This window comes from Hippocampus guttulatus, chromosome 18 (genome assembly GCF_054856545.1).
Source record: "Hippocampus guttulatus isolate MCC_2025c chromosome 18, RoL_Hgut_1.0, whole genome shotgun sequence".
Classification (NCBI taxonomy): Eukaryota; Metazoa; Chordata; class Actinopteri; order Syngnathiformes; family Syngnathidae; genus Hippocampus; species Hippocampus guttulatus.
Window position 1 is genome coordinate 8435560 of NC_141278.1, and position 19541 is coordinate 8455100.

General features: G+C 43.5%; 1 protein-coding gene across 3 annotated transcripts; it reads right to left on the minus strand.

The window, feature by feature from the left end:
• Positions 1–1584: 1584 nt before the first annotated feature.
• Positions 1585–19021, minus strand: arpp21 (cAMP-regulated phosphoprotein, 21). Of its 3 annotated transcripts, XM_086137063.1 has the most exons (22): positions 18065–19020; positions 15390–15516; positions 14621–14885; positions 8581–8742; positions 8365–8503; positions 7975–8013; positions 7813–7881; positions 7657–7741; positions 7311–7449; positions 6951–7088; positions 6756–6855; positions 6046–6141; positions 5930–5967; positions 5776–5832; positions 5100–5302; positions 4084–4206; positions 3876–4000; positions 3538–3606; positions 3280–3462; positions 2398–2476; positions 2062–2138; positions 1585–1964 (listed from the first exon to the last, which is right to left on the minus strand). In XM_086137063.1, the coding sequence occupies exons 5-22, from the start codon at positions 8494–8496 to the stop codon at positions 1863–1865; spliced, it is 1854 nt and encodes a 617-aa protein (XP_085993189.1). In that variant the 5' UTR covers positions 8497–8503; positions 8581–8742; positions 14621–14885; positions 15390–15516; positions 18065–19020; the 3' UTR covers positions 1585–1862. The 3 variants fall into 3 exon arrangements, with proteins under 3 accessions (XP_085993189.1, XP_085993190.1, XP_085993188.1); XM_086137064.1 differs by having other exon boundaries at positions 8577–8742; positions 14621–15516; positions 18065–19021; XM_086137062.1 differs by lacking the exon at positions 18065–19020 and adding an exon at positions 17510–17566 and having other exon boundaries at positions 14621–15516.
• Between the last annotated feature and the right edge of the window lie 520 nt (positions 19022–19541).

The following is a 19541-nucleotide window of genomic DNA, read 5'->3' on the forward strand; positions in this document are numbered from 1 at the left end:
GTTTCATTGGCTTAAAATAGGAATCGGCTCCACTTGAAAAATGAATTATCACATGTGCGCGTTATTGCTGGAGTGAAGGCAAAAGGGTACAAAAGTCATTTGGGCAGTTTTTAAAACAATTTTAAAAACCTCTTTAAACCCTCACTATACATGGTCATTTAAAATAAAATAAAACATCTCCCTTACCATGGGTCTTTTTTTCCCCAACGACTACTCGTGGTTGTTTAAAAACATGCCTGACTACAAATGGTTGTTAAAAAAAACCTAACCATACTATTTTTTAAAAACTTTGATAAATGGGTTTCTTTTAAAAAACGGTTTGCGGTATTTGGTCGTTATTTGAAACGCTTCACTTCACATGGCTATATTGTTCAGGAATTTCTTTCAGTTGTCATTTACTGAAAGCAATTTGGTAACGATCAGAAGTCAATCAAGATACACCTGCTCACTTTTTATGGGAGGACGCTGCCTTCACATTTAGTTCTACAGAAAAAAAAACAATCAACAGAAATTACTTTTTGTAACTCAACGTGTTTTTGTAATGCCACCAGATACTAACCTGAGTGGCACTGTCGAAATTAAATCTGAGTGTTGGAAGCCATCTCGATGGAGTATTGTATTGGTGACCCCAAACGACATTGTAGGCGCCTGAAGCGAATTAGCATCATTCCATGAAAAACAAAACTACTTGTCACCTGCACTCTCATTCCTAATGATAGCGATATAAGTACAAAACAAGACTGTAAATGTTTTTATCTTCGGATAACTTACCTCATATTGGAGAGATGATCCAAGTTCGCCGGTCAAACATGGCGGGCATAGCACGAATGAATGAAGCGTAGCAGGATATCCCCTTCCGAACGGAAACCAAAGAGAATGTTTGCAAAGCCTTCCGACATGTACACACGCAATTTTATCTGATGGCATGATTATTTTTTACCATCCATGAGGCCTTTTTTATGACAATAATTATTTTTGCCATCATTTTTCTGACGTCATTTTTGTTGACCTCAATAGGACCTTTTCAAGACGTGATTTATTTATTTTTGTGCCATCAATTGGCCCTATTTCTGAAATATTTTGATTCAATAGGGACTTTTTATGGCTTTTTTTTACACCAATAGGACACACAGTTGTGTTTTTGTTTTTTTAATATTTCAAAAGGTTTTAGCTCAACATTGGTGACAGATGCAGCCAGACTGTAAATGTTGCTTTGTGCAATTTTGGAACGTTGGTGCTTGAAGGGTTAAAGCCATGATTTATTTTTTTTGCCACTAATAAGATATCCTTTATTTGTCCCACACTGGGGAAATTTACAATAGCGCCTAGTTATGATTTTTTTTCTTTGTCTTGAATGATAGACTTTATGGCATGATCAAATTTTTAACACCATCTGTACAAGCGAATATTTAAATTGATTGAAGTTACATTCTTTGGACAGTAGGTGGCGCTGATGAGCCGGGGTAAGAAAATGCAGATTTTAAAAAAAAACGTTTTTATATGAATAATTGGAAAATAAAATTGTGTCATGAGACTGGACGTGCCGCGGCGGCACTAAAGAGACCGACCTGGATCCATCAAACGGGACTTTGCCATGTGCGTTTATTAAATATATTCACACACAGTGCATTTTTTTTGGCATCAATCACAATATATAACCATTTCAAATCAATATAAAACTCAATTTTGTGTATAAATTATGCAGTCAATACAGCAGCTTGGTGTTTAATTCTATATATATATATATATAAATTTATAGATGTACTATGAAGCTTTGGTACAGTGCATTAATGTGAGAGTGCGTTGTGTTAACATGCGGTAGGGAAAGATTTATATGCGTGTGTGTGTGTGTGTGATCAATGTTATGTGGTCCAGGCGGGACCACAGTGGGGGTTCGGTGGTGCCACCACGCAGCAGTATCCTGCCTCACCGAGTTTACTGGGTTGATACACACAGACCCCGCTCTGCGGAAAAAAAAAAAAGGCAAAATAAGAGAAAAAATCAGTTTTGTCATGTTTTTAGGGTTTTTTTTTGTGGGGAGGAGTAGATGTTGCCATTTACCTGAAGAATGCTACAGTGGTGTGGCGACATGGCCGTGTACGACTGCTGCTGCGGGACACCCACCGCGGGGGCATAACCTGGCGACAACAAAGAAAAAATATTGTGACAGGAAGTTTTTGTGGGGTTGAGTAATTTTAATTAATTTTTCTTTTTTTTTTACCAACGCATGTTCCAGTGCGGATGAGTGTGAGCAGCAGGAAAAGAGACCGGTTCACTGTGAGACCCTCAGGACTTCATCTCTGACAGTGTAACGGCCCCCTCCTCTACTACTCGTGACATTGATTTTTGGGGGGGGGTGGGGGGTCAGTAAGGACTTTTTGGGGGTGATATATTTACCTGCGCTGCAGCCTGGCGAGGTGGCTTTGACCGGGTGTTGAGCTGAGGTAGGATACTGGCTGTAGTAGAAGGCAGGCACCTGGAACAGAGCACAGTTCTCAACTGCAGCGGTGAGGTGTTTATTTGGGGGTGGGCTTTAATTTTTCCATAAATGAAAAACTGAACAAAATACATTATTAGATCATACATCTAATATTTATTGTCCTCGAAATTATTCGATTAAAATACGATAATATAAGCTATACCTACTGATTTGTAAACAATGTTTTCCATTTTATTGTGAATATTCATTATAATTAGAATTATTTTCGATATTGTAATGATTAATTTATTCATTTAAAATTGTAATTAAAGTAAACAGTTAATTAAGATATTCAATTACGAACATAAGCAATGAATAGATATTTAAACCTGACTAATTGTGTTTATATTGCTTACTATTTATGAATGTTTCAGATATATATTTGATTATTTTAAACATAATTATTTTGTACTGCTTAATGTTGAACATTAACATTCAATTAATCGAATCTAAGGATTTAAAACAATAAAATTATCATTATTAATTGTCTTGTAGCTTTAATTGGGATGCCCCACTATTTTTCCAGACCGATACGAGTCTGAATATTCAATGTTTGAGTACTCACTAATACAGATACCGCTAGTACTTTTCATGTCCAACATTTCATTTAACACAAGGACAAAAATTGTGAACAAAACCTTTCTTTCTGACTCAGACGATGATTTGCCAAAGTGTAGCACCAATTATTACCAATTGTCAATTTTTTTGGGGGGGTATCGGTGGCTGGTATCGACTTGATACCAATACCTGGTATCAGTACTCGCCCATCCCCAATATTTAATGTGTGTGTTCTTTCCTACCTGTGGTGAGGGCTGGCAGTAGCTGTGGGTGTTAGGAGCTTGAGGGGCGGCAGGGGGATGGGACGGCGGCGGTGGTGGTGCTGCGTACACGTAGCCTTGGGCGGGAGGGCAAAGGGGCGTGGTTTCCCCTGCCGATTGACAGCTGACAGCTACGTGGGCAAACTGCTGCGACAGGTCTTCCATCTGCGGGAAACGAGGCAAACGTGAACAGGAAGTTAGCGTTGAGGCGCTAACAGGAAGTGGGGCCCTGCTACGTACGGCGTGGTATGGCTGTGAAGGGGCCATGGGCAACATCTGCGGGGCCGTGTATGAGACGGATGAGTACACCTGGGAGACACACACACACGCACGCACACACGTCAATCATCTCAAACTCATTTGCATTTTGGTATTAAAGTTCAGATGTTCTTGTAGGCGCTGCAATGGCTGCATTGCTTTAGTTTTTCTTTTTACAAAGGCATCACAAAAGGTTGGCAATTGAACAGCAGTGTGTAGACTTTTTCTATCTACTTCATGTACCCTCATGTTTTCCTTATCTTTACACGGCATTGAGCTTTCTGCACGCGTGCGTGTGTGTGTGTGTGTGTGTGTATTACCTGCTGTGTAGGCTGCTGCGTAGGCTGCTGTGCCGGAGCTCCGTGGATCTGGCTCCTGATTGGCTGCTGAGCACCAGGAGGGTTGTACACCACGGGGCTTCCATCAGGGTTCAGGAAAGGCTGTCCTGAAACATCAGTGGCCATTTGATTTTTAAAATGGCTGCCCATGTCGCTAATGTGTAGTGTGCGTGTGTGTTTGTGTAACGACCGGTATGCGGGTTGACCAGGATGCTTCCCGGTGGGATGCCGTTCTCTAGGATGTAAGCGGGGTGGGCAGGGGTCTCGGCCATGACGGGTTGCTCGGAGGACACCCTGTAGAGAGAGACGGAACCTGGTGGAGGGAAAGGAAAGATTTACGACCACACAATATCATCCCGCATCTAATTTTTGAGATGCTTGTTCTCATTTAAAGGAGAGCTGGCGCCCATCCCAGCTAATTTTAACGCGAGACGTTTTTCAGTTTCAAAAAAAAAATTTCTTTTAAAAATCATGTTTTCAGAGATGAAAATTGTCAATATTTTGGTGATTAATTTTTGGAAAGAAAAAGCAGGAATCCGACAAGATTGAATCTGAAACATTTTATTCCCTTGGAGAGTTCAAAGCCCAATTTCTGCCAATACAGGACCTTGTTTACTTTTCAACTTCGTTCAATTTTTTAAAAACATGTGCTCCCTCTAGTGGTACATAATGAATCACTGAATTCAATCAATTGAAACTGTGCATAATGTTGTGATTTAAAATTTTTTAAATCCAGCACAGTACAGTTCAGTTGTATTTAACTTACATTTGCATTTAGTGTTTCAGAACTGTTTGTTTTCAAACATTTTCAAACAAAGCTTGAGAACCACACTAGCATGTGCTACACGTTAGCATGATGTCACTTATGTCCACGGAAGACTTTTTTTTCCGTCTGAAAATGGACAAAAATTACCCAAATTTTCTGATTAATGAAATGAAGAGCTTGTATCACCATTTTTTGGGGGTGGGGAGTAACTTTCAACCCCCCCAAAAAACAAAAAATGAACAACAACAACGACAAAAAATGTGTTTCTCTCATTTTTGAGGGTGCGAAGATGAGCGGAAGTGTAAAAATGTGCAGCGCGGGCGCGAAGGCAAAGACTTTCTGCTGTTAATTAGACGGCGACCAGCACATTGCGATTAGCATTCAGCGTTAGCGACAAGTCGGAGGTGTTTACAGTGTGAAAAAACATCTCGGGCTTGCACCTGCTGCGCCATGGGGCTCCCAGCCGGGATTGGCGGCCGGGTGGGGGCGGGGCTTGGGAGCCGTGGCGGTCCAATGGCACGAGGAGGAATCCGAGTCGGTGCTGCTCCACGGCCGGGGCTCATTGCCGTAGCGACAGTCGGTCTCGGTGCTGCTCTGGCGGCTGCTGCCTGTCCAGCTGGAGCCGGAGCTGTCACGGTTGCCCCTGTGGACAACAAGATGGACGCCGTTAGCATGGGAAGAACGGCGGCCATGTTGGGGAGGGATCCAATGCGACAGCCACATCTTCAAAGTTCTTTTGCGTCACAGTATTGATTTATATTTGACCTGAATATCATCCCACTTGAAACATGAAGCATAAAGTGCCCATTTTTGGTGATAGTAGTAATGCAGCCACACGGATGGTTCATTTACTACGCCTGGCAACGACGTGTTTTTGTCAGCGCGAACTGATTTAAGTGAGTAAAGTTTGCCGAGTTTCAGTGGGAGCCGAGTCATTGTAAAATAAAAGTAGGCTTTTAAAAATGAGGCCCTTGTAGTGAGAACGTGTCCTTAATTGCCAACCGCGCGCTGCTTTCAATTAGTCAGCGCGCAGTCGAGCGAGCGTGTGTGCGCTGTGTGTGCGCATGTGTATGTGTGTGAGTCGCTCGATGCAAATTAAGATGATGAATGCGCTACCTGAAGAGCTGCCTTCTCCTCTGGGTCTCGGCGTACGGGTTGCCTTCCTCTGCGAGCCTGCACACAAACGCAGGCGCACACACATTTATGTTAATGATCCATTGTCGCGGGATTAAGGTGAACGAGGACATGGAGACAAGGCATGGGCGGTTACCTGCTCTCAATGTGGCCACTCTCTTTTGTGCAGAGAGGCTGTTTAAAAAAAAGAATGAAGAAGAACAGGGTTAAAGATTGTATTCTTGTGATTGTGAGTGAAGTTGGGCGTCTCACCTCCTGGTTGAAGATTCTCTCTCGCAGTTTTTGATATTCTTCCTCTCGCTCCTCCATAGACTTGCTTTGCTTGTCGCGCAAGGTGGAGCGTCGTGTCTGAGGCAAAAAAACGAAAATGAAAAAAAATGGCTGATCAAAACTTTTTCCCCCACTGAGAGGAAAGGAGGTGCCATTAAAAAAAAAAAAAAAGTACGGTAGTACTATTTTATAAATTATATAAAAATCTACTCCAATGAAGTGAACAAATAGAATGTTAAAAATTAATCAATGCTTGAATTCAATCCATTGTGCTAGCGCCGTGTGGGTGTTTATTGGGTGTGAACCCGTCATTTGCATTTTCCGTTAGCGGGAGAGCCTATGTGAGGCAAAGATGTCATTCCCTTTGTTTTACGTTTAGTTTGACAACAATATTTTTTTTTACGCGTCTCAATAAATGCAAATGTGATTGAAGCGTATCGGAGCGGTAAAACAACAAAAAAAATCCATGTTTTCCAGACGATCTCGCTAAACCGGTAAATTTACGCTAAACTGAGCTTCACTCCATATACTTTCTGTGACATTTTTTGGTTTTATGTTGTGCTATTGCCTTTTTTCTCATCTCAAAGATGAGCCTCGGCTTTAAAAAAAAAAATCAAATAGAAAAAGCGTGTTAAAACGTGAGGTCCAGAGAGAGAGATTTAATAAATCGAATAAAATAAATAAGAGCGTACCTGTTCATCTGTGCTGCTGTTACGTTTCAAAATGCTTTTCCAGTGTGGGATCTCAGCGGCTTTGTCATCCTGAACCTGATCCAGGAAACGCTGCGCCGGTCTGGTACAAGAACAACAAACGCGTTGGTTTGCGTCACCTTCCACAAATCGACACGATGAGGACGAGCGCGATGATGGCGAGTGGCGTGCGTTTACATCCGGGTGTTGCTGGTGCGGTTGATGATGACCGACTTTCCCGTCTGGTCCACGTTGTGCTCCATGCCAAAGAAGGCGGCCACGCGGTGCACCAGCATGCGGTGGTACGAAGACATGTGCGGGAACTTCTTGAAAGTGCTGGAGAAACATCAACCATAACGTCGGGGAGGAAGAGGACGAGAAACGGGAGCCAAGTATACCGCAGATATAAAAACCTTCCATTGAAGTTTGCCCAAAACATAAATGAGCGTCTTCAATCTTGAGCAGACTTTGAAGTGTGAATCATTATTTCGATAGCGCACAAGGACGCGCTCTCCTTCACATTTACACACGTGCAGTACCGCGTGTGTGTGTGTGTACCTATCTCCCGTAATGAAGGTGACCATGTCCTGCTCCAGCTTAAGCATCATCATGCGGTCTCTGGGGTTACTGTTCAGCGTGTCCACGATGAAACGGTGAAGGTCCACACCCGTTGAGTCGCGGTACTCCACACTGCTTTCTACAACGCGCGCCCACACACCGACAGCACACTTAATAGGTCAACTTTTTTTTTTTCAAATGGGCTTATTTGAAGGGAGGGAGGAACAATGGAAGGACGGTCTGCTAGCTTGATGCTAACACGCATACAAAACGTCATAGGCAGGCTAATGATGCTAGCATCGATGTTGTGTTCGACTCCATCCTTCGCATTTCTGACTGCACTCACCTTTAGAGAGTATGCTGCCGTTCTCCACTTCCTCCTCCTGACAGGAAGTGCGACCGTCTAGGCGGATGCCGGCGACCGGCGACGCCTGCCGCGCGGATAGGAAATGCTCAAGAAGGGGAACGAAATAATGATGACGAAGATAACAAAGCGCGTTACCTGAAGTTGTTCTTCCTGATCGGGTGCGTCCTCGCATACGGCCATGCTGCGCACCAGCTTGCCTTTGGCCTGCGGCGAGAGAAGCGGGACAAATGAGCAAAGGCGCCGCGCGGCCGTGTCGACGCGTTTTGACGAATGCCGGCTGCGATCGTTTTCGCTTACCTTGACTTTTTTCTGCGCTGCCGTCTGGTGACAAAGACTCTGCGAGGGACAACATTAGTCATTCCGAGTGTGTGCGTGTACATTATTAATGTGACCCCCCCCCTTTTCGCATGGCATTTTCCCGCTTTTTTATTTTTTAATCCCCCGTGGCGGTTCCGTATAAAAAGAAAACCGTGAAATAACGAGGGGGAGGGCGCCGTCGACCTAGCAAATTTGAAGGTAGCATCAGAGCCGTATCGGAGGCGGGCCAGCGACATTGACAATTGCTTTCACTGCAACGGGTGTCACGAGTTGGGTGTTATTTCCCACGTTCATCTGAATGTGTAAATTATTGAGTCCGCCGGCGACAGTTTTGCTATTCTCTCTGGCTGGACAAGTATCCAAGTATACCTGCTTGCTGTCTTTGTCGTCCTCCTCCTCCTGGGTGGGCATGGCGACGCAGGGGTGTGGGGGCGGGGGGCTACCGATGACATCACACGACACCGCGTGGCAGGTGTGGTCCGCCTCCACTGCTTTGTCCATCGCACGTCTGCAAAAGCAGCGGCCATCATTTCTGTTCACTCTGCGTGCGTGCGTATGACCACGTGCATGTGTATGCCGACCTACGCTCAGTGAAGAAGCTGGCAGATGAATGATGAGGTCATATATCCCATGATCCCACAGGGCGGTCACCAGAAACGCAATTATCCTTCTCTTCCTCTTCTTTTGCTTGCTTTAGCGCGGGAGTGGAGGGAGGGGGGGAAGGGGGGTTGAAAAAAAATAAAAGGGCTGTAGAAGAGAGGTGGAGGAAAAAAAAATTGTTATTGCTTGCGCACACACACACACGTACAGTCATATCCAACAGCTGCTGCGACATAAAAGAATAGCTTGTGGCAATGACATCAAGTCGGCAATCTTAAGCGTGTGTGTGTGTGTGTGTGTGTGTGTGTGTGTGTGTGTGTGTGTGTGTGTGGCATCCTCCATCCTCTCTTTCCAAAGGCCCTCCTGGCCTGACAGCTAATTGCTACTCAAAGCCTATTACAGTAAGTGTGCATTTGTTGAGTGTGTGTGTGCGCGCGCACGCGTGGGTGGGTATCTATGGGCCCTCCTCTGACATGCGGCATTTGTGTATTTACATATAATGCGTGTGCATGTTCAAACGCGTCCTGGAGCTTTTCTTAGAAGCAGCAGCTGCGCGCAGCATCATCTGATACGCGCAAAATATTCCCAGAATACCGGAGCGGCGGGACTGGTGGCGGCAGGAAGAGTGCTAAGGGCCAAAACACGCACGTACGCATGCATGTGCCAAAAGGAAATGGCTTCGCATTCCGCTGGAACGCGACGCCCGGGGGGAACGTTTTATCCCGGCAACACCTGAGACGGCGGAATAATGAGCTCCGAGGATGGCAGGTCCCAAAACGGGTTGGCGGGAGATTAAAAAGAAGCAAGAGCAGAACGTGGCGATCACTGGCACCACACTTGAAAGAACAAAAAGCTCACACTCACACCCACAAAGCGGATATAATTATTTTGCAATGGACACTACATTAGGTACACCCTGGACTGGTCACCAACCAGTCACAGCGCGCATAGAGACAAATGATGAACTGGTCGCCAGTCACTGTTAGGGCACATCCAGAACAAGGTTATTATAGGTCATGAAAACGAATGAAATTATCCATCCATCCATTTCCCAAACCGCTTTATCCTCACTAGGGTCGCGGGGGGTGCTGGAGCCTATCCCAGCTGTCTTCGGGCAGTAGGCGGGGGACACCCTGAACCGGTTGCCAGCCAATCGCAGGGCACACAGAGACGAACAACCACCCACACTCACACTCGGGACAATTCGGAGTGTTCAATCAGCCTGCCAAGCATGTTTTTGGAATGTGGGAGGAAACTGGAGGACCCGGAGAAAACCCACGCAAGCACAGGGAGAACATGCAAACTCCACGCAGGAAGGCCGGAGCTGGAATCGAACCCGGTACCTTTGCACTGTGAAGTCCACGTGCTAACCACTGGACTACCAGGCCGCCCTGATGAAATTAATAAAACTGAAATTGATTTTAAAAAAATGACAACAGAAACTAAATCATACATTTATAAAATTATACGTATAGGAAAAATATCCTTTGTTTTCATCTTTTGTCAATTAATATCATATCATGAACTTTTGTATTTCTGTATGTCTATACAGAAGAAGAAAGGTCAAACAGTCAATTAAAACAAAATTAAATTGAACACTAAAACTCATAAAGACTACATTAAAATGAAGCCGTTTTTTTAAATAACAAAAACTCACAAATCAGCCCGAATTGAAACTACTGAAAAAAGGTCAAATGAAATAAAAACTAACTGATATGGACACACAATAAACTGACCATATAGTACATGGAGAGAAACAATTTATTGACTGGTTGTTAGACAGTCAAAGACAGCGCCCATAAATACAAAGGAATGGACTAGTCGCCAGTGGCACATGAAAGCAAACATCTGACTGGTCGCCCGTCAAGATAGGCCAAATGAAGATTGGTCCCCTGTCCATTTTGGAGCACATTTAGACAAAAAAAAAACAATTACTACATTGGTCTCTAGTCAAATTTGGTTCATGTTTAGACAAATGATGGACAGGTCGGTTGTCAAACTCAGGTTACATGTGTCGTCAAACAACTGACCAGTCGCCAGACAGTCAATTTTAGGGCACAGACAGACTGGTTGCCAGTCAAAACACAAACGATGAATAGGTCATCAGTTCATCTCAGGGTACATAGACAAACAACAAGCAAAGGAGTGTATCAGTAATAGGTGTCAATCTGTGGAATAATTTCGAAATGGACCTGAAAATGAGTCAATCGCTTGTCGAGTTCAAATACAAATTCAAAAGATTAGTACAAAAAAACTACACAAATCAGAGTTAAGATGATAATTTTGATATATCTATAACATATAGTAATACATCAGAATTACATTGATCAATTTATTAAATGTATTAATGAAATGTAGTATTTATTATGAATATGAGAAAATTGATATAATTGATATAGTGAGTATGTATATACTAACCGAGAGCTGTACTGTATAGATTGATAAGTACAGTACACATAAGGATAAAAGCATTTGATGATATGTTGACGTTTCCTTTATTTTTGTATTGAAATCATATGTTGCTACATAACAAGGGATAGGACTCGATAAGTTTCTTACTTCTTCCGACTCCTTTGAACATTTTTTTCTTTTCCTTTTTACAATTTTTGCTTGCCTTCACTTTTGTTAATTTATTGTTGTATTTTGTGTTTTATATGTTCAACAAACAAAGAAACAAACTGACTGGTCGCCAGATACTCACTGTCAAGTCACATGTAGGCAAACAATAGACTGGTCGCCAGCCAATGTGAGGACAGAACCTTTTACACGCATATACACACTAAAGGACATTTTAGAATTGAGTTTTGAACAGACACGCTAACCATTAGCCTAGCCCACGGCCATTTTGTTTCATAAATTTACTACAGCCATCGGGACACTCTACAAAATGGGCCCCAATCATAAAATGGCTCCCTTGTTTTTAAAGATGTACCGGTAACTTTGGGCAAACGCATGATGTATACCTTTAGAAGTTTTTTTTTTTTTTAAAGGTATGTGGACAAAAAAAAAAAAAAGACAGCGGTACGACTGGAGTGGATTTTAGAGTCCCGTTTTTAGCAGATCTGCTAACAATTAGCCTAATGCACTCCCATGTTCTTTCATAAATTTACTACGGCCCTCAGGGGACTCTACAAAATGGCCCCCCCAATCATAAAATGGCTCCCCACCTTTATTTTAAAGTCAGAACTTTCCGGAAAGGTGTACGGAAAACTCAAGAGAGGGGATTTTAGGAACGTGGACGAAAAAAAAAAAGAAAAAAAAGATGGAGTAGTACGCAGAAGACTGCATGCCTAGGGGGATGGAGGAAGAAGAGGAGAAAGAGGAGGAAGAAGAGGACGGCGGAGGAGGTGTGACACCATCATTAGCACGTGATGGATGGCAGACGGGAGGCGAGGAGCGTGCGGCGACATCATCATCATCATCATCATCATCCATCTGCCGCCTCACTGGCGTCCAGGAGCTACTTAAGGGCGTACTCGCACGAAGACGTTTAACAGTGGTTGGCATGATTTCCATTGGGCAAGGTGGCAATAATTGTGAAGAACTGGCGAGAGGAGCAATGGCACGAATTAAATCAAATGACATTACGAACGTGCGTGTGACCAAGCGTGCCATCGTGCGTGTGACCAAGCGTGCCATCGAGTCATTTGGACTATTTTTTCTTGGGATTGATTTCTACTGTGCCAGGTGGTGGTTAAGATCTGGCAAGAAATATCCAATTGCTGTGGCCTGTGGATGAGTACATAGTGCGCTTGTTGGTGACTGAATGCATGATGTTTTGTTTTGTTTTTACTTGGACTGGACTATTTCTGCTTGTCATGTTGATTTAAATTGTACAAGGTGGTGCCATTAATGTCTGGCAAGAACATTCAATGAATGATAGGACACACAGCACAGTACATTGCTTGCATGTGAGAGAATGCATTGAGGATTATTTTCCGTTTTTTTTTAAGGGGGGGGGCTGGATTATTTCTTTTCTCTCCTGAGGCCAGGGCCGGTTCTTGCTATGGGCAAAGTGGGCGGTCCCCCAGGGCGCATGAGCGCCCCGGAAAAAAAAATATTCTGCAAGCCGCCGCTCATTTCCTCGTCAGGTTGGTACACTATTTGCGCTAAATGCCCCCCGACACATCAACATGCTTGAGAGAGCAAGCCATCCGGTGTCGGCTGTGTCTGTGTTACCATTACATTTGTTCGCAACTGAAATGCGATATTTTAGAAAATTTGTCAACTAGTGAGAGATCAAGTAAAGAGGAGGGAGGCAGGCCGGCGGGGGGTAGAAGCTGACCGCTGTATAGGATCCCCAGGCCACACAACACAAATTTCTATCTCCGAATAAATTGCATTTCATAATTACTCATAAAACAAAAAGAGACTAATTTTCACCACTGGAGAAACACTCCCAAAAACCCATCAGGTGTCCAATTCAAGAAGAGGAGAAAGAGAAAAGAGGAGGAATGAGCGAAAGATAAAGGTCGGTGGATATGAATGATGTTAACCTAATTGTGCATCATGTAATGTAATAAAGTAACCTATACGCTATTTATTAGCCTGTTGCTAATATATTGCTACCCCCTTACCTAGCCTCAAAAGACAACAGTTTTTTTACTTTTAGTTGTTTGTGTTTTTGCTGCTGGTTTTTTGTTAGCAACTTTTAGAATTTGAGCAAGCAAGTTTACTGTCATAGTCTGGGGATTGAGTTAACAGTATTGCATCCTTCTTTAATGTCTGAATGCTAAACATGGCTCTATGCTAATTCAAACAAGCTCTTATACACATTGATATGAAGGTGGATATGTATGTAGGCCTGTATGAATATATACAGGCTGTGTGTGTGTGAGAGTGTGTAACTGTGTGTGTGTGTGTGTGTTTAACCATGTGTATCCCAGGGTGCAAAAAAAGCCAGGCCTCAAGGGCGAACTGAACTGTACATAGTTGGGGGGGGGGGGGGAATAATGTATCAATATATTTTAGAATATCAAATAAAATGCTGGTGGAGCTAAACTGGGGCTACACAGGTTTCGGGGGGGGGGGGTCAATAGCCCCCTCTAGTCGCAGTGTAGCGCCATCCCCGAGTGCATCCTGAACTGTAAAAAAATTTCACCTTTTTTTTTTGCTACAAAAAAAAAAAAAAGGCTAAGTCGAACAATTGCTTCCAGAAATGGAAACGTACCGATCTCAAGTAGAGGCATCGCTCGCCATACACTAGCCCTTTTTTTTTTTAATCTCTTTGACAAATCCACATCTTGGGGATCGTTTTACTTCTGCATCAGATGTTGACGTTAAACAGAAAGTAAGTAAAATGTGGGGTTACGTTGTTCTGCTGGGTGCACCTGTGCGGCCACAGCATCTTTTGTGGCTGCGACAGCTGCGTCAAAGGCCCCCCAAAAAGTGAGGTGGTGGGGAAAAACCTGCCCGCATGTCACGATCGTCATCGTTCTTTTGCTTTTTGCGTGTGAGTGTGTGTGTGTGTGTGTGTGTGAGTTTAAGAGATGTCATTGCAGTGAAGTCCCCCGAGCAAGCCACGTGTGGTGTGAAAGTTCCAAAACAGGTGTTATGTCGAAGATGGAGAAGAAGAAGACTCCACACTTGCTGGTGTGTCGCATTACTGTTGACCCGGGACACGCTTGACGACGGCGGGGCTATTTTTACCCGGAGGCGAGGGGGGGCGTTGAGGGGGTGCTAGTGGACCTATTGCTGCCGGGCTTCAGCCGGCTGTCATACAAACTCAAAAATAAATAAAGGGGTTTCATTCATCAAACGAATAGTTGACGAAGGAAAATAGATTTAGTGAAATTTAACGAATATACAGCGCGGACGGGAAGAAAACGATCAGTTAACAAGCACGTCCCACCCGGCTAAATGAGACTTCGGTCGCCCCAAAAACCACAAAACCTAACATTTATATTTGAATTATGTCTTGAATCGATAGCGAATATGAGCGATTAGGTTTAGAAACGATTATATATATATATTTTTTTCCCCGTGTGTGTGTGTTCGCGTGGTCTCGAGGGGCGGATGAGCTTACCGGGAGTTGAAGGCGAGCTCGGGCCGGGAGTGGAGCTCCTCTCTGCGGAGCTGAAGCTGTCGAGTGAGGCGCCGCTCTGCTCCTCCTCCGCTTTTGCTCCGCTCTCGCCGGCGAAGGGGAGGGGCCATGGGGTGTGGGTGAGGTTGGGAGGGGGGGGTTCAGGGTCGGAGCGCTGAGACCCCCTCCACCCCACCGAGTCACCTGGCCCGTTTACCGTCAGTGGACGTCAAACACCGTAACAGCACATCACACGTTAAACAAGCGTCTGCAATATTGACCAGAAATCATACCTGTCAACTTTTCGGAACGCCAACCTGTATAAACTACCAAAAAAATCCTTATAAAGAGCAAAAAAACCTTATAACATACCAAAGCATTTTATATGTCAAAATAACGGCAGAAAAAAACCCACGAAATTTCCAATGATATTTATTGTAGATCTCCATAATACAATGTCTGGTTAATGTCTAATCATCATTCTACTTAGTGGAATTACTGTGTTCATTACTGTGTGTATTCCTGCGTTACTTTTTTCTGGGCAAAAGCAAACGGAACTACCTGTTAGGGGAAGAAAAAAAAATCAGAATCCGTATGATTTGTGCGATACGACCATATACGTAAGATTCACCACGAAATCCGTATGAACTATGGCTAAACCGTATGAGTTGACAGGTATGAGAAATGCCGAGAGATGCATTGACCAAAGAAAGTTGCAACCCATTATAGCAGTTATTCCATGTTGCTTACACTGTATGACTACTTAACTTACCACGTAGCAAGTATGAGTGGAGTTGTCACTCAACATTTGCACAATAACAAGAGCAATGTAGTTGTAGAACTCAGCATCTGCACAAATCATTCTTGATCACCGCCTCAGTGTACACGCCTGTTACTCACTATGACACACAAAGAGGAATAAAGTTACTTGTGACGATCATCTATCAGTGTACTATTAGCATAATAAGAAGATGCATAGCGTGACATAAATAGTGTAACGCCACGATACATAAATATGCCTAACTATCGTCTCTTTGAGCAGTTACAAAAAAAAGTAAGAAAAATCCACAGTGTGTAAATAGCATTTGCTCAAATGATCATCTCTCAGCAGTCATACAATAAGAGAAGTAAGGGATATTACCTGTCACAATTGGATTATTGTATCTCAACATTCATACATACGAGAATTATAGGAATACAAATGTCACGTTAAAAGGCATAGTCATCTCTCAGCATTCACAGAATAAGAAATTATGCATCATAGCATCAGTGTTGATGCCTGTCACTCTGCATTAATACATTAAGAAAAGAAATATAGGAGCATAAGTGTGCAGTTGATCATCTCTTGGCATTTACAGCTCATAAAATTTTAAAATTTGTGGGAAATGAAGTCTTTCGGCATTTCAAAAACAATACAATAATTGCTGTATGAAAGAAGCATTATTGGTTTTTAAATGTTACATTTACAGCATTAGCGTTAATGACCGTCTCTCCGCGTTAACACAGTAAGTTGAGTAATTCAGTAAATAGTAAAATTTCAACATATTCTACTTGACTTTTCGTACATTTGTCGATAAAAGTGTTGTGACTGTGCTCAAGATACGAGATCAAAGACTCCAGAGATTATTTCGGGGGGTGGTATGCATACACACACAACACAGCTGTTGTGGTCAGTATGGCAGGCATGCGGCCACAGAGGAGATTCGGGGACTGGTCGCCGGTGCCAACGATTGCCGGTGTGGTCGAGTTACATAAACAGGCGTCATTATACTAGCAAGTGAAGAGCTGAGCCAAGAGTTTGTGCATTTGTGTCACTTTGTCTCACGTCAATTCCCCCACTCAGATCCTCGCTGACCGCTTACGCTATTGAGGAAACCGAGCTCATTTCCAGTCAATGGCGATGCTAACCAAGCTATCAGCTAGTTAGCATAGCTTGCATTCATCTCATAGGTAATTGTTACAGACGCGTTCCATTCTCTACTTTGTGGTCAATGCTAGCGTAATTAAGATAAACTAATTGGGTTGCTGTAGAAATGCTACATGTTCTATTGGTTATTGTGGTGATGCTATTTATATTTACTATTTATGATAAGATAATGAGATTGCTGTGTAGTTACACCATTTGCTATTTTTTGGGGGGCAATCTCAGGCCATGCATCCAAGCTAATTAGGTTGATACGGAGCTACTGCGTTGAGGAAAAGTCTTGACTCGATTTCGGCTAATTCTACGATAAATAGGATACTGTACAATGTAGATGCTACATGATACATCTACTACATTTCAGAAACGGTTAGGCGAGTTCTCCACTTAGACCAAACTCAGCTAATTTGCTTGCAATAAACATTAGATATATTTATATATCCTTCTTTTCAGACAAGCCAATAGAAGTTTTGCCTTTATGAAAAGCTAAGCTAATTTTGCCACTGGTGTTTACTTGATGGCTACATGAACAGAGTACTTACTGTACATGCATCAGTGTAGTGCGCGCGTAAACATAACAAACATACATATAAATAATAAATAACGAGTCATCATCCATAGGCCTCCTACTATAGTGTGTGTGTGTGTATGTGTGTGTGAGAGAGAGAATGACACTTCAACAAGTGAGGCTCATGAATTATTAATTAGCGATGCGGCAGGGACTCATGAGTCATGAATATTCAAAAGGACACTTATGAATATTTAAACAATGATGGGAAGAACGAGCGAGCTAGTAAGACAGGCGGCAGACAAATACACCCCGCCTCATCGTCCACATCCATTCCAATGAGCATGATGTCATTGCTACGACATTATCACGATGAGATCGTCACGTTTACTTTGTAAACAACGACAAAAAAAACAACTAACCGTTGTGTAATAAAACTAAAAGAAAGCAAAGCGAATCGTACCTTTGATGACGCACTTTTGGCCGATACAGAGCGGCCCAAAAACACATTTGAGAATTTTCGTCTGCTTGCTGTCGACTGAAAATGACATCACAGTGCCGAAGTGCTCAGATTGCGAATGTCACATGACCAAAACCAGAAAACAGGTGAGGCGTAATTGGTCGGTACCTGAGTGATGTCATTTTCAGTCGACAGCAAGCGTCAAAATGGCCGCCACCCGGAGATGAAAAATATGCTGGTTAATTCATGTTCCACAAATCAATCAAAATACTATGTTCAGGCAACCATTTAATCGGTGGAGAAATGTGTAAATGGCAACAAAAAATTGCAGTATCTTCAGCATTCACACAATACTTTTGATTCATTATCCTGGTGACAAGTGGCGTCATTGAGTGAGCATTTCATTTTCGGATCCTGTGTCCTGACCGTCAACAGAATGCGTGCACCAAGCCCCGAGACGAATGCGCATGTGGTAATTTTAGCCGGTGTGCGTCAGTGCGGTCCGAACGTTACAAAACCAACGAGCGCCAACATTAGTGGGCGTCCTCAACTTTTTACCTTTTCTGATCAATGAGCACCTGACTCACTGAGAGAAGCATTCCGAGGGAGGAGCTCGCTGGACGCGGAAGAAGAAAGGACTCGGTCGGGGCGCCCACGTGAAGAGAGAGAGAGAGAGAGAGTGTGAGAGAGGAATGCTGCACAGGAAGTGCACCTGTTCAGCGGGCGAGGAGATCACGTCGTCTTGCGGTCTCTCGATGGTGGGTCGGACCGCAGGTTGCTGAGCTTGCTCGCGCACGCTTCAGCAACCATTTTCAGCCCAAAAATGTCCGTGAAAAGAGAAAGAAAAGGAAATATAAATCGTTAAAAAAAGTAAAATAAAATTGCAACGCAGTAATGCAAAATAAGTAGAAATATTTTTTTAATTGAAAAAAAAGGCCAAATAAATAAAATGCAATCTAATATATCTAAAATGAAATAGAGCAAAAATAAAATATAGTGAGATCAAAGACATCAAATTAAACGAAATTTAATTAAAGCATAATCCAGTAAAATGTGAACTATTCAGCGAAGCCACAAGGATGTAAATTCCTGGAACGACAGCAGTTGTTTTTCATCATGTCACAATAATAAATTCAAACGTGTCACTGCACGCTGGCTGATTACTTTAAAAAAAAAACAGGTGAGGGGTCGACCATCCTCGAGACGGATTGTCTTCGTTAGCGCGGAATCGATGACTTCATCTTCAAAGATACTTCCTGCTCTTCCCTGACCTGCTGGCCCCTTCGCCTCACTTCTCTCATTTTTTTCCTCTTCTTCTCCTCTTCGCTTTGCTTCTCCCGTTCCCGATCCTTTTCTTCTTTCTCCTCCGCCACGGGCATCACACGACGGCCTTTAGCTGCGTGGCTATTTATATTTGTTGCTAATGAGGCGAGATCTCAGCGGCTACCATGGCAACCGTCTCCGTGGAGACCGTGCTCTTGGATACATCATCTCCCGTCCCACTTTAAAACGTCCTTCCCTTGCCAACGCCAGATTAATTAACGCTCCGTTATCGACGCGCGCGCACCTCGCCCTCAACAACATTTTCAACAAATGAAACGCACCAAACTTTGTGGCGGCAAAAATTACCGTGATTTTTTTTTTTTTTGGGTGGGCACTGCTGTCGGTTGTAGCTCTCAATTGTGCTAGCGCGCACACACGCATGGGTGAGCGCACCCCTTTCCCTCCTCCCTTGTGGAATGTAGATGAGGATGATGGGCGCACCTCCATGAGCACCTTGGTGGCCAGGCAAAGTCAGCTGCCGAGAACTTGACGCGCGTCATTGCTGCCACCTGTTCGGCGGGAACAAATGCCACAGAAACGCACACTCAAGATCTCCCACGCGGAAATACGCACACACACACACACACACAGACGTCTTCACACTCATCCATATAGACAGACACGCACACCCACACTTTCTAAATACTCAACACATTCACTCTCTCGTAGGTTCTCGCGCCCACAAACAGGCACACGTGCTCTCACACATACG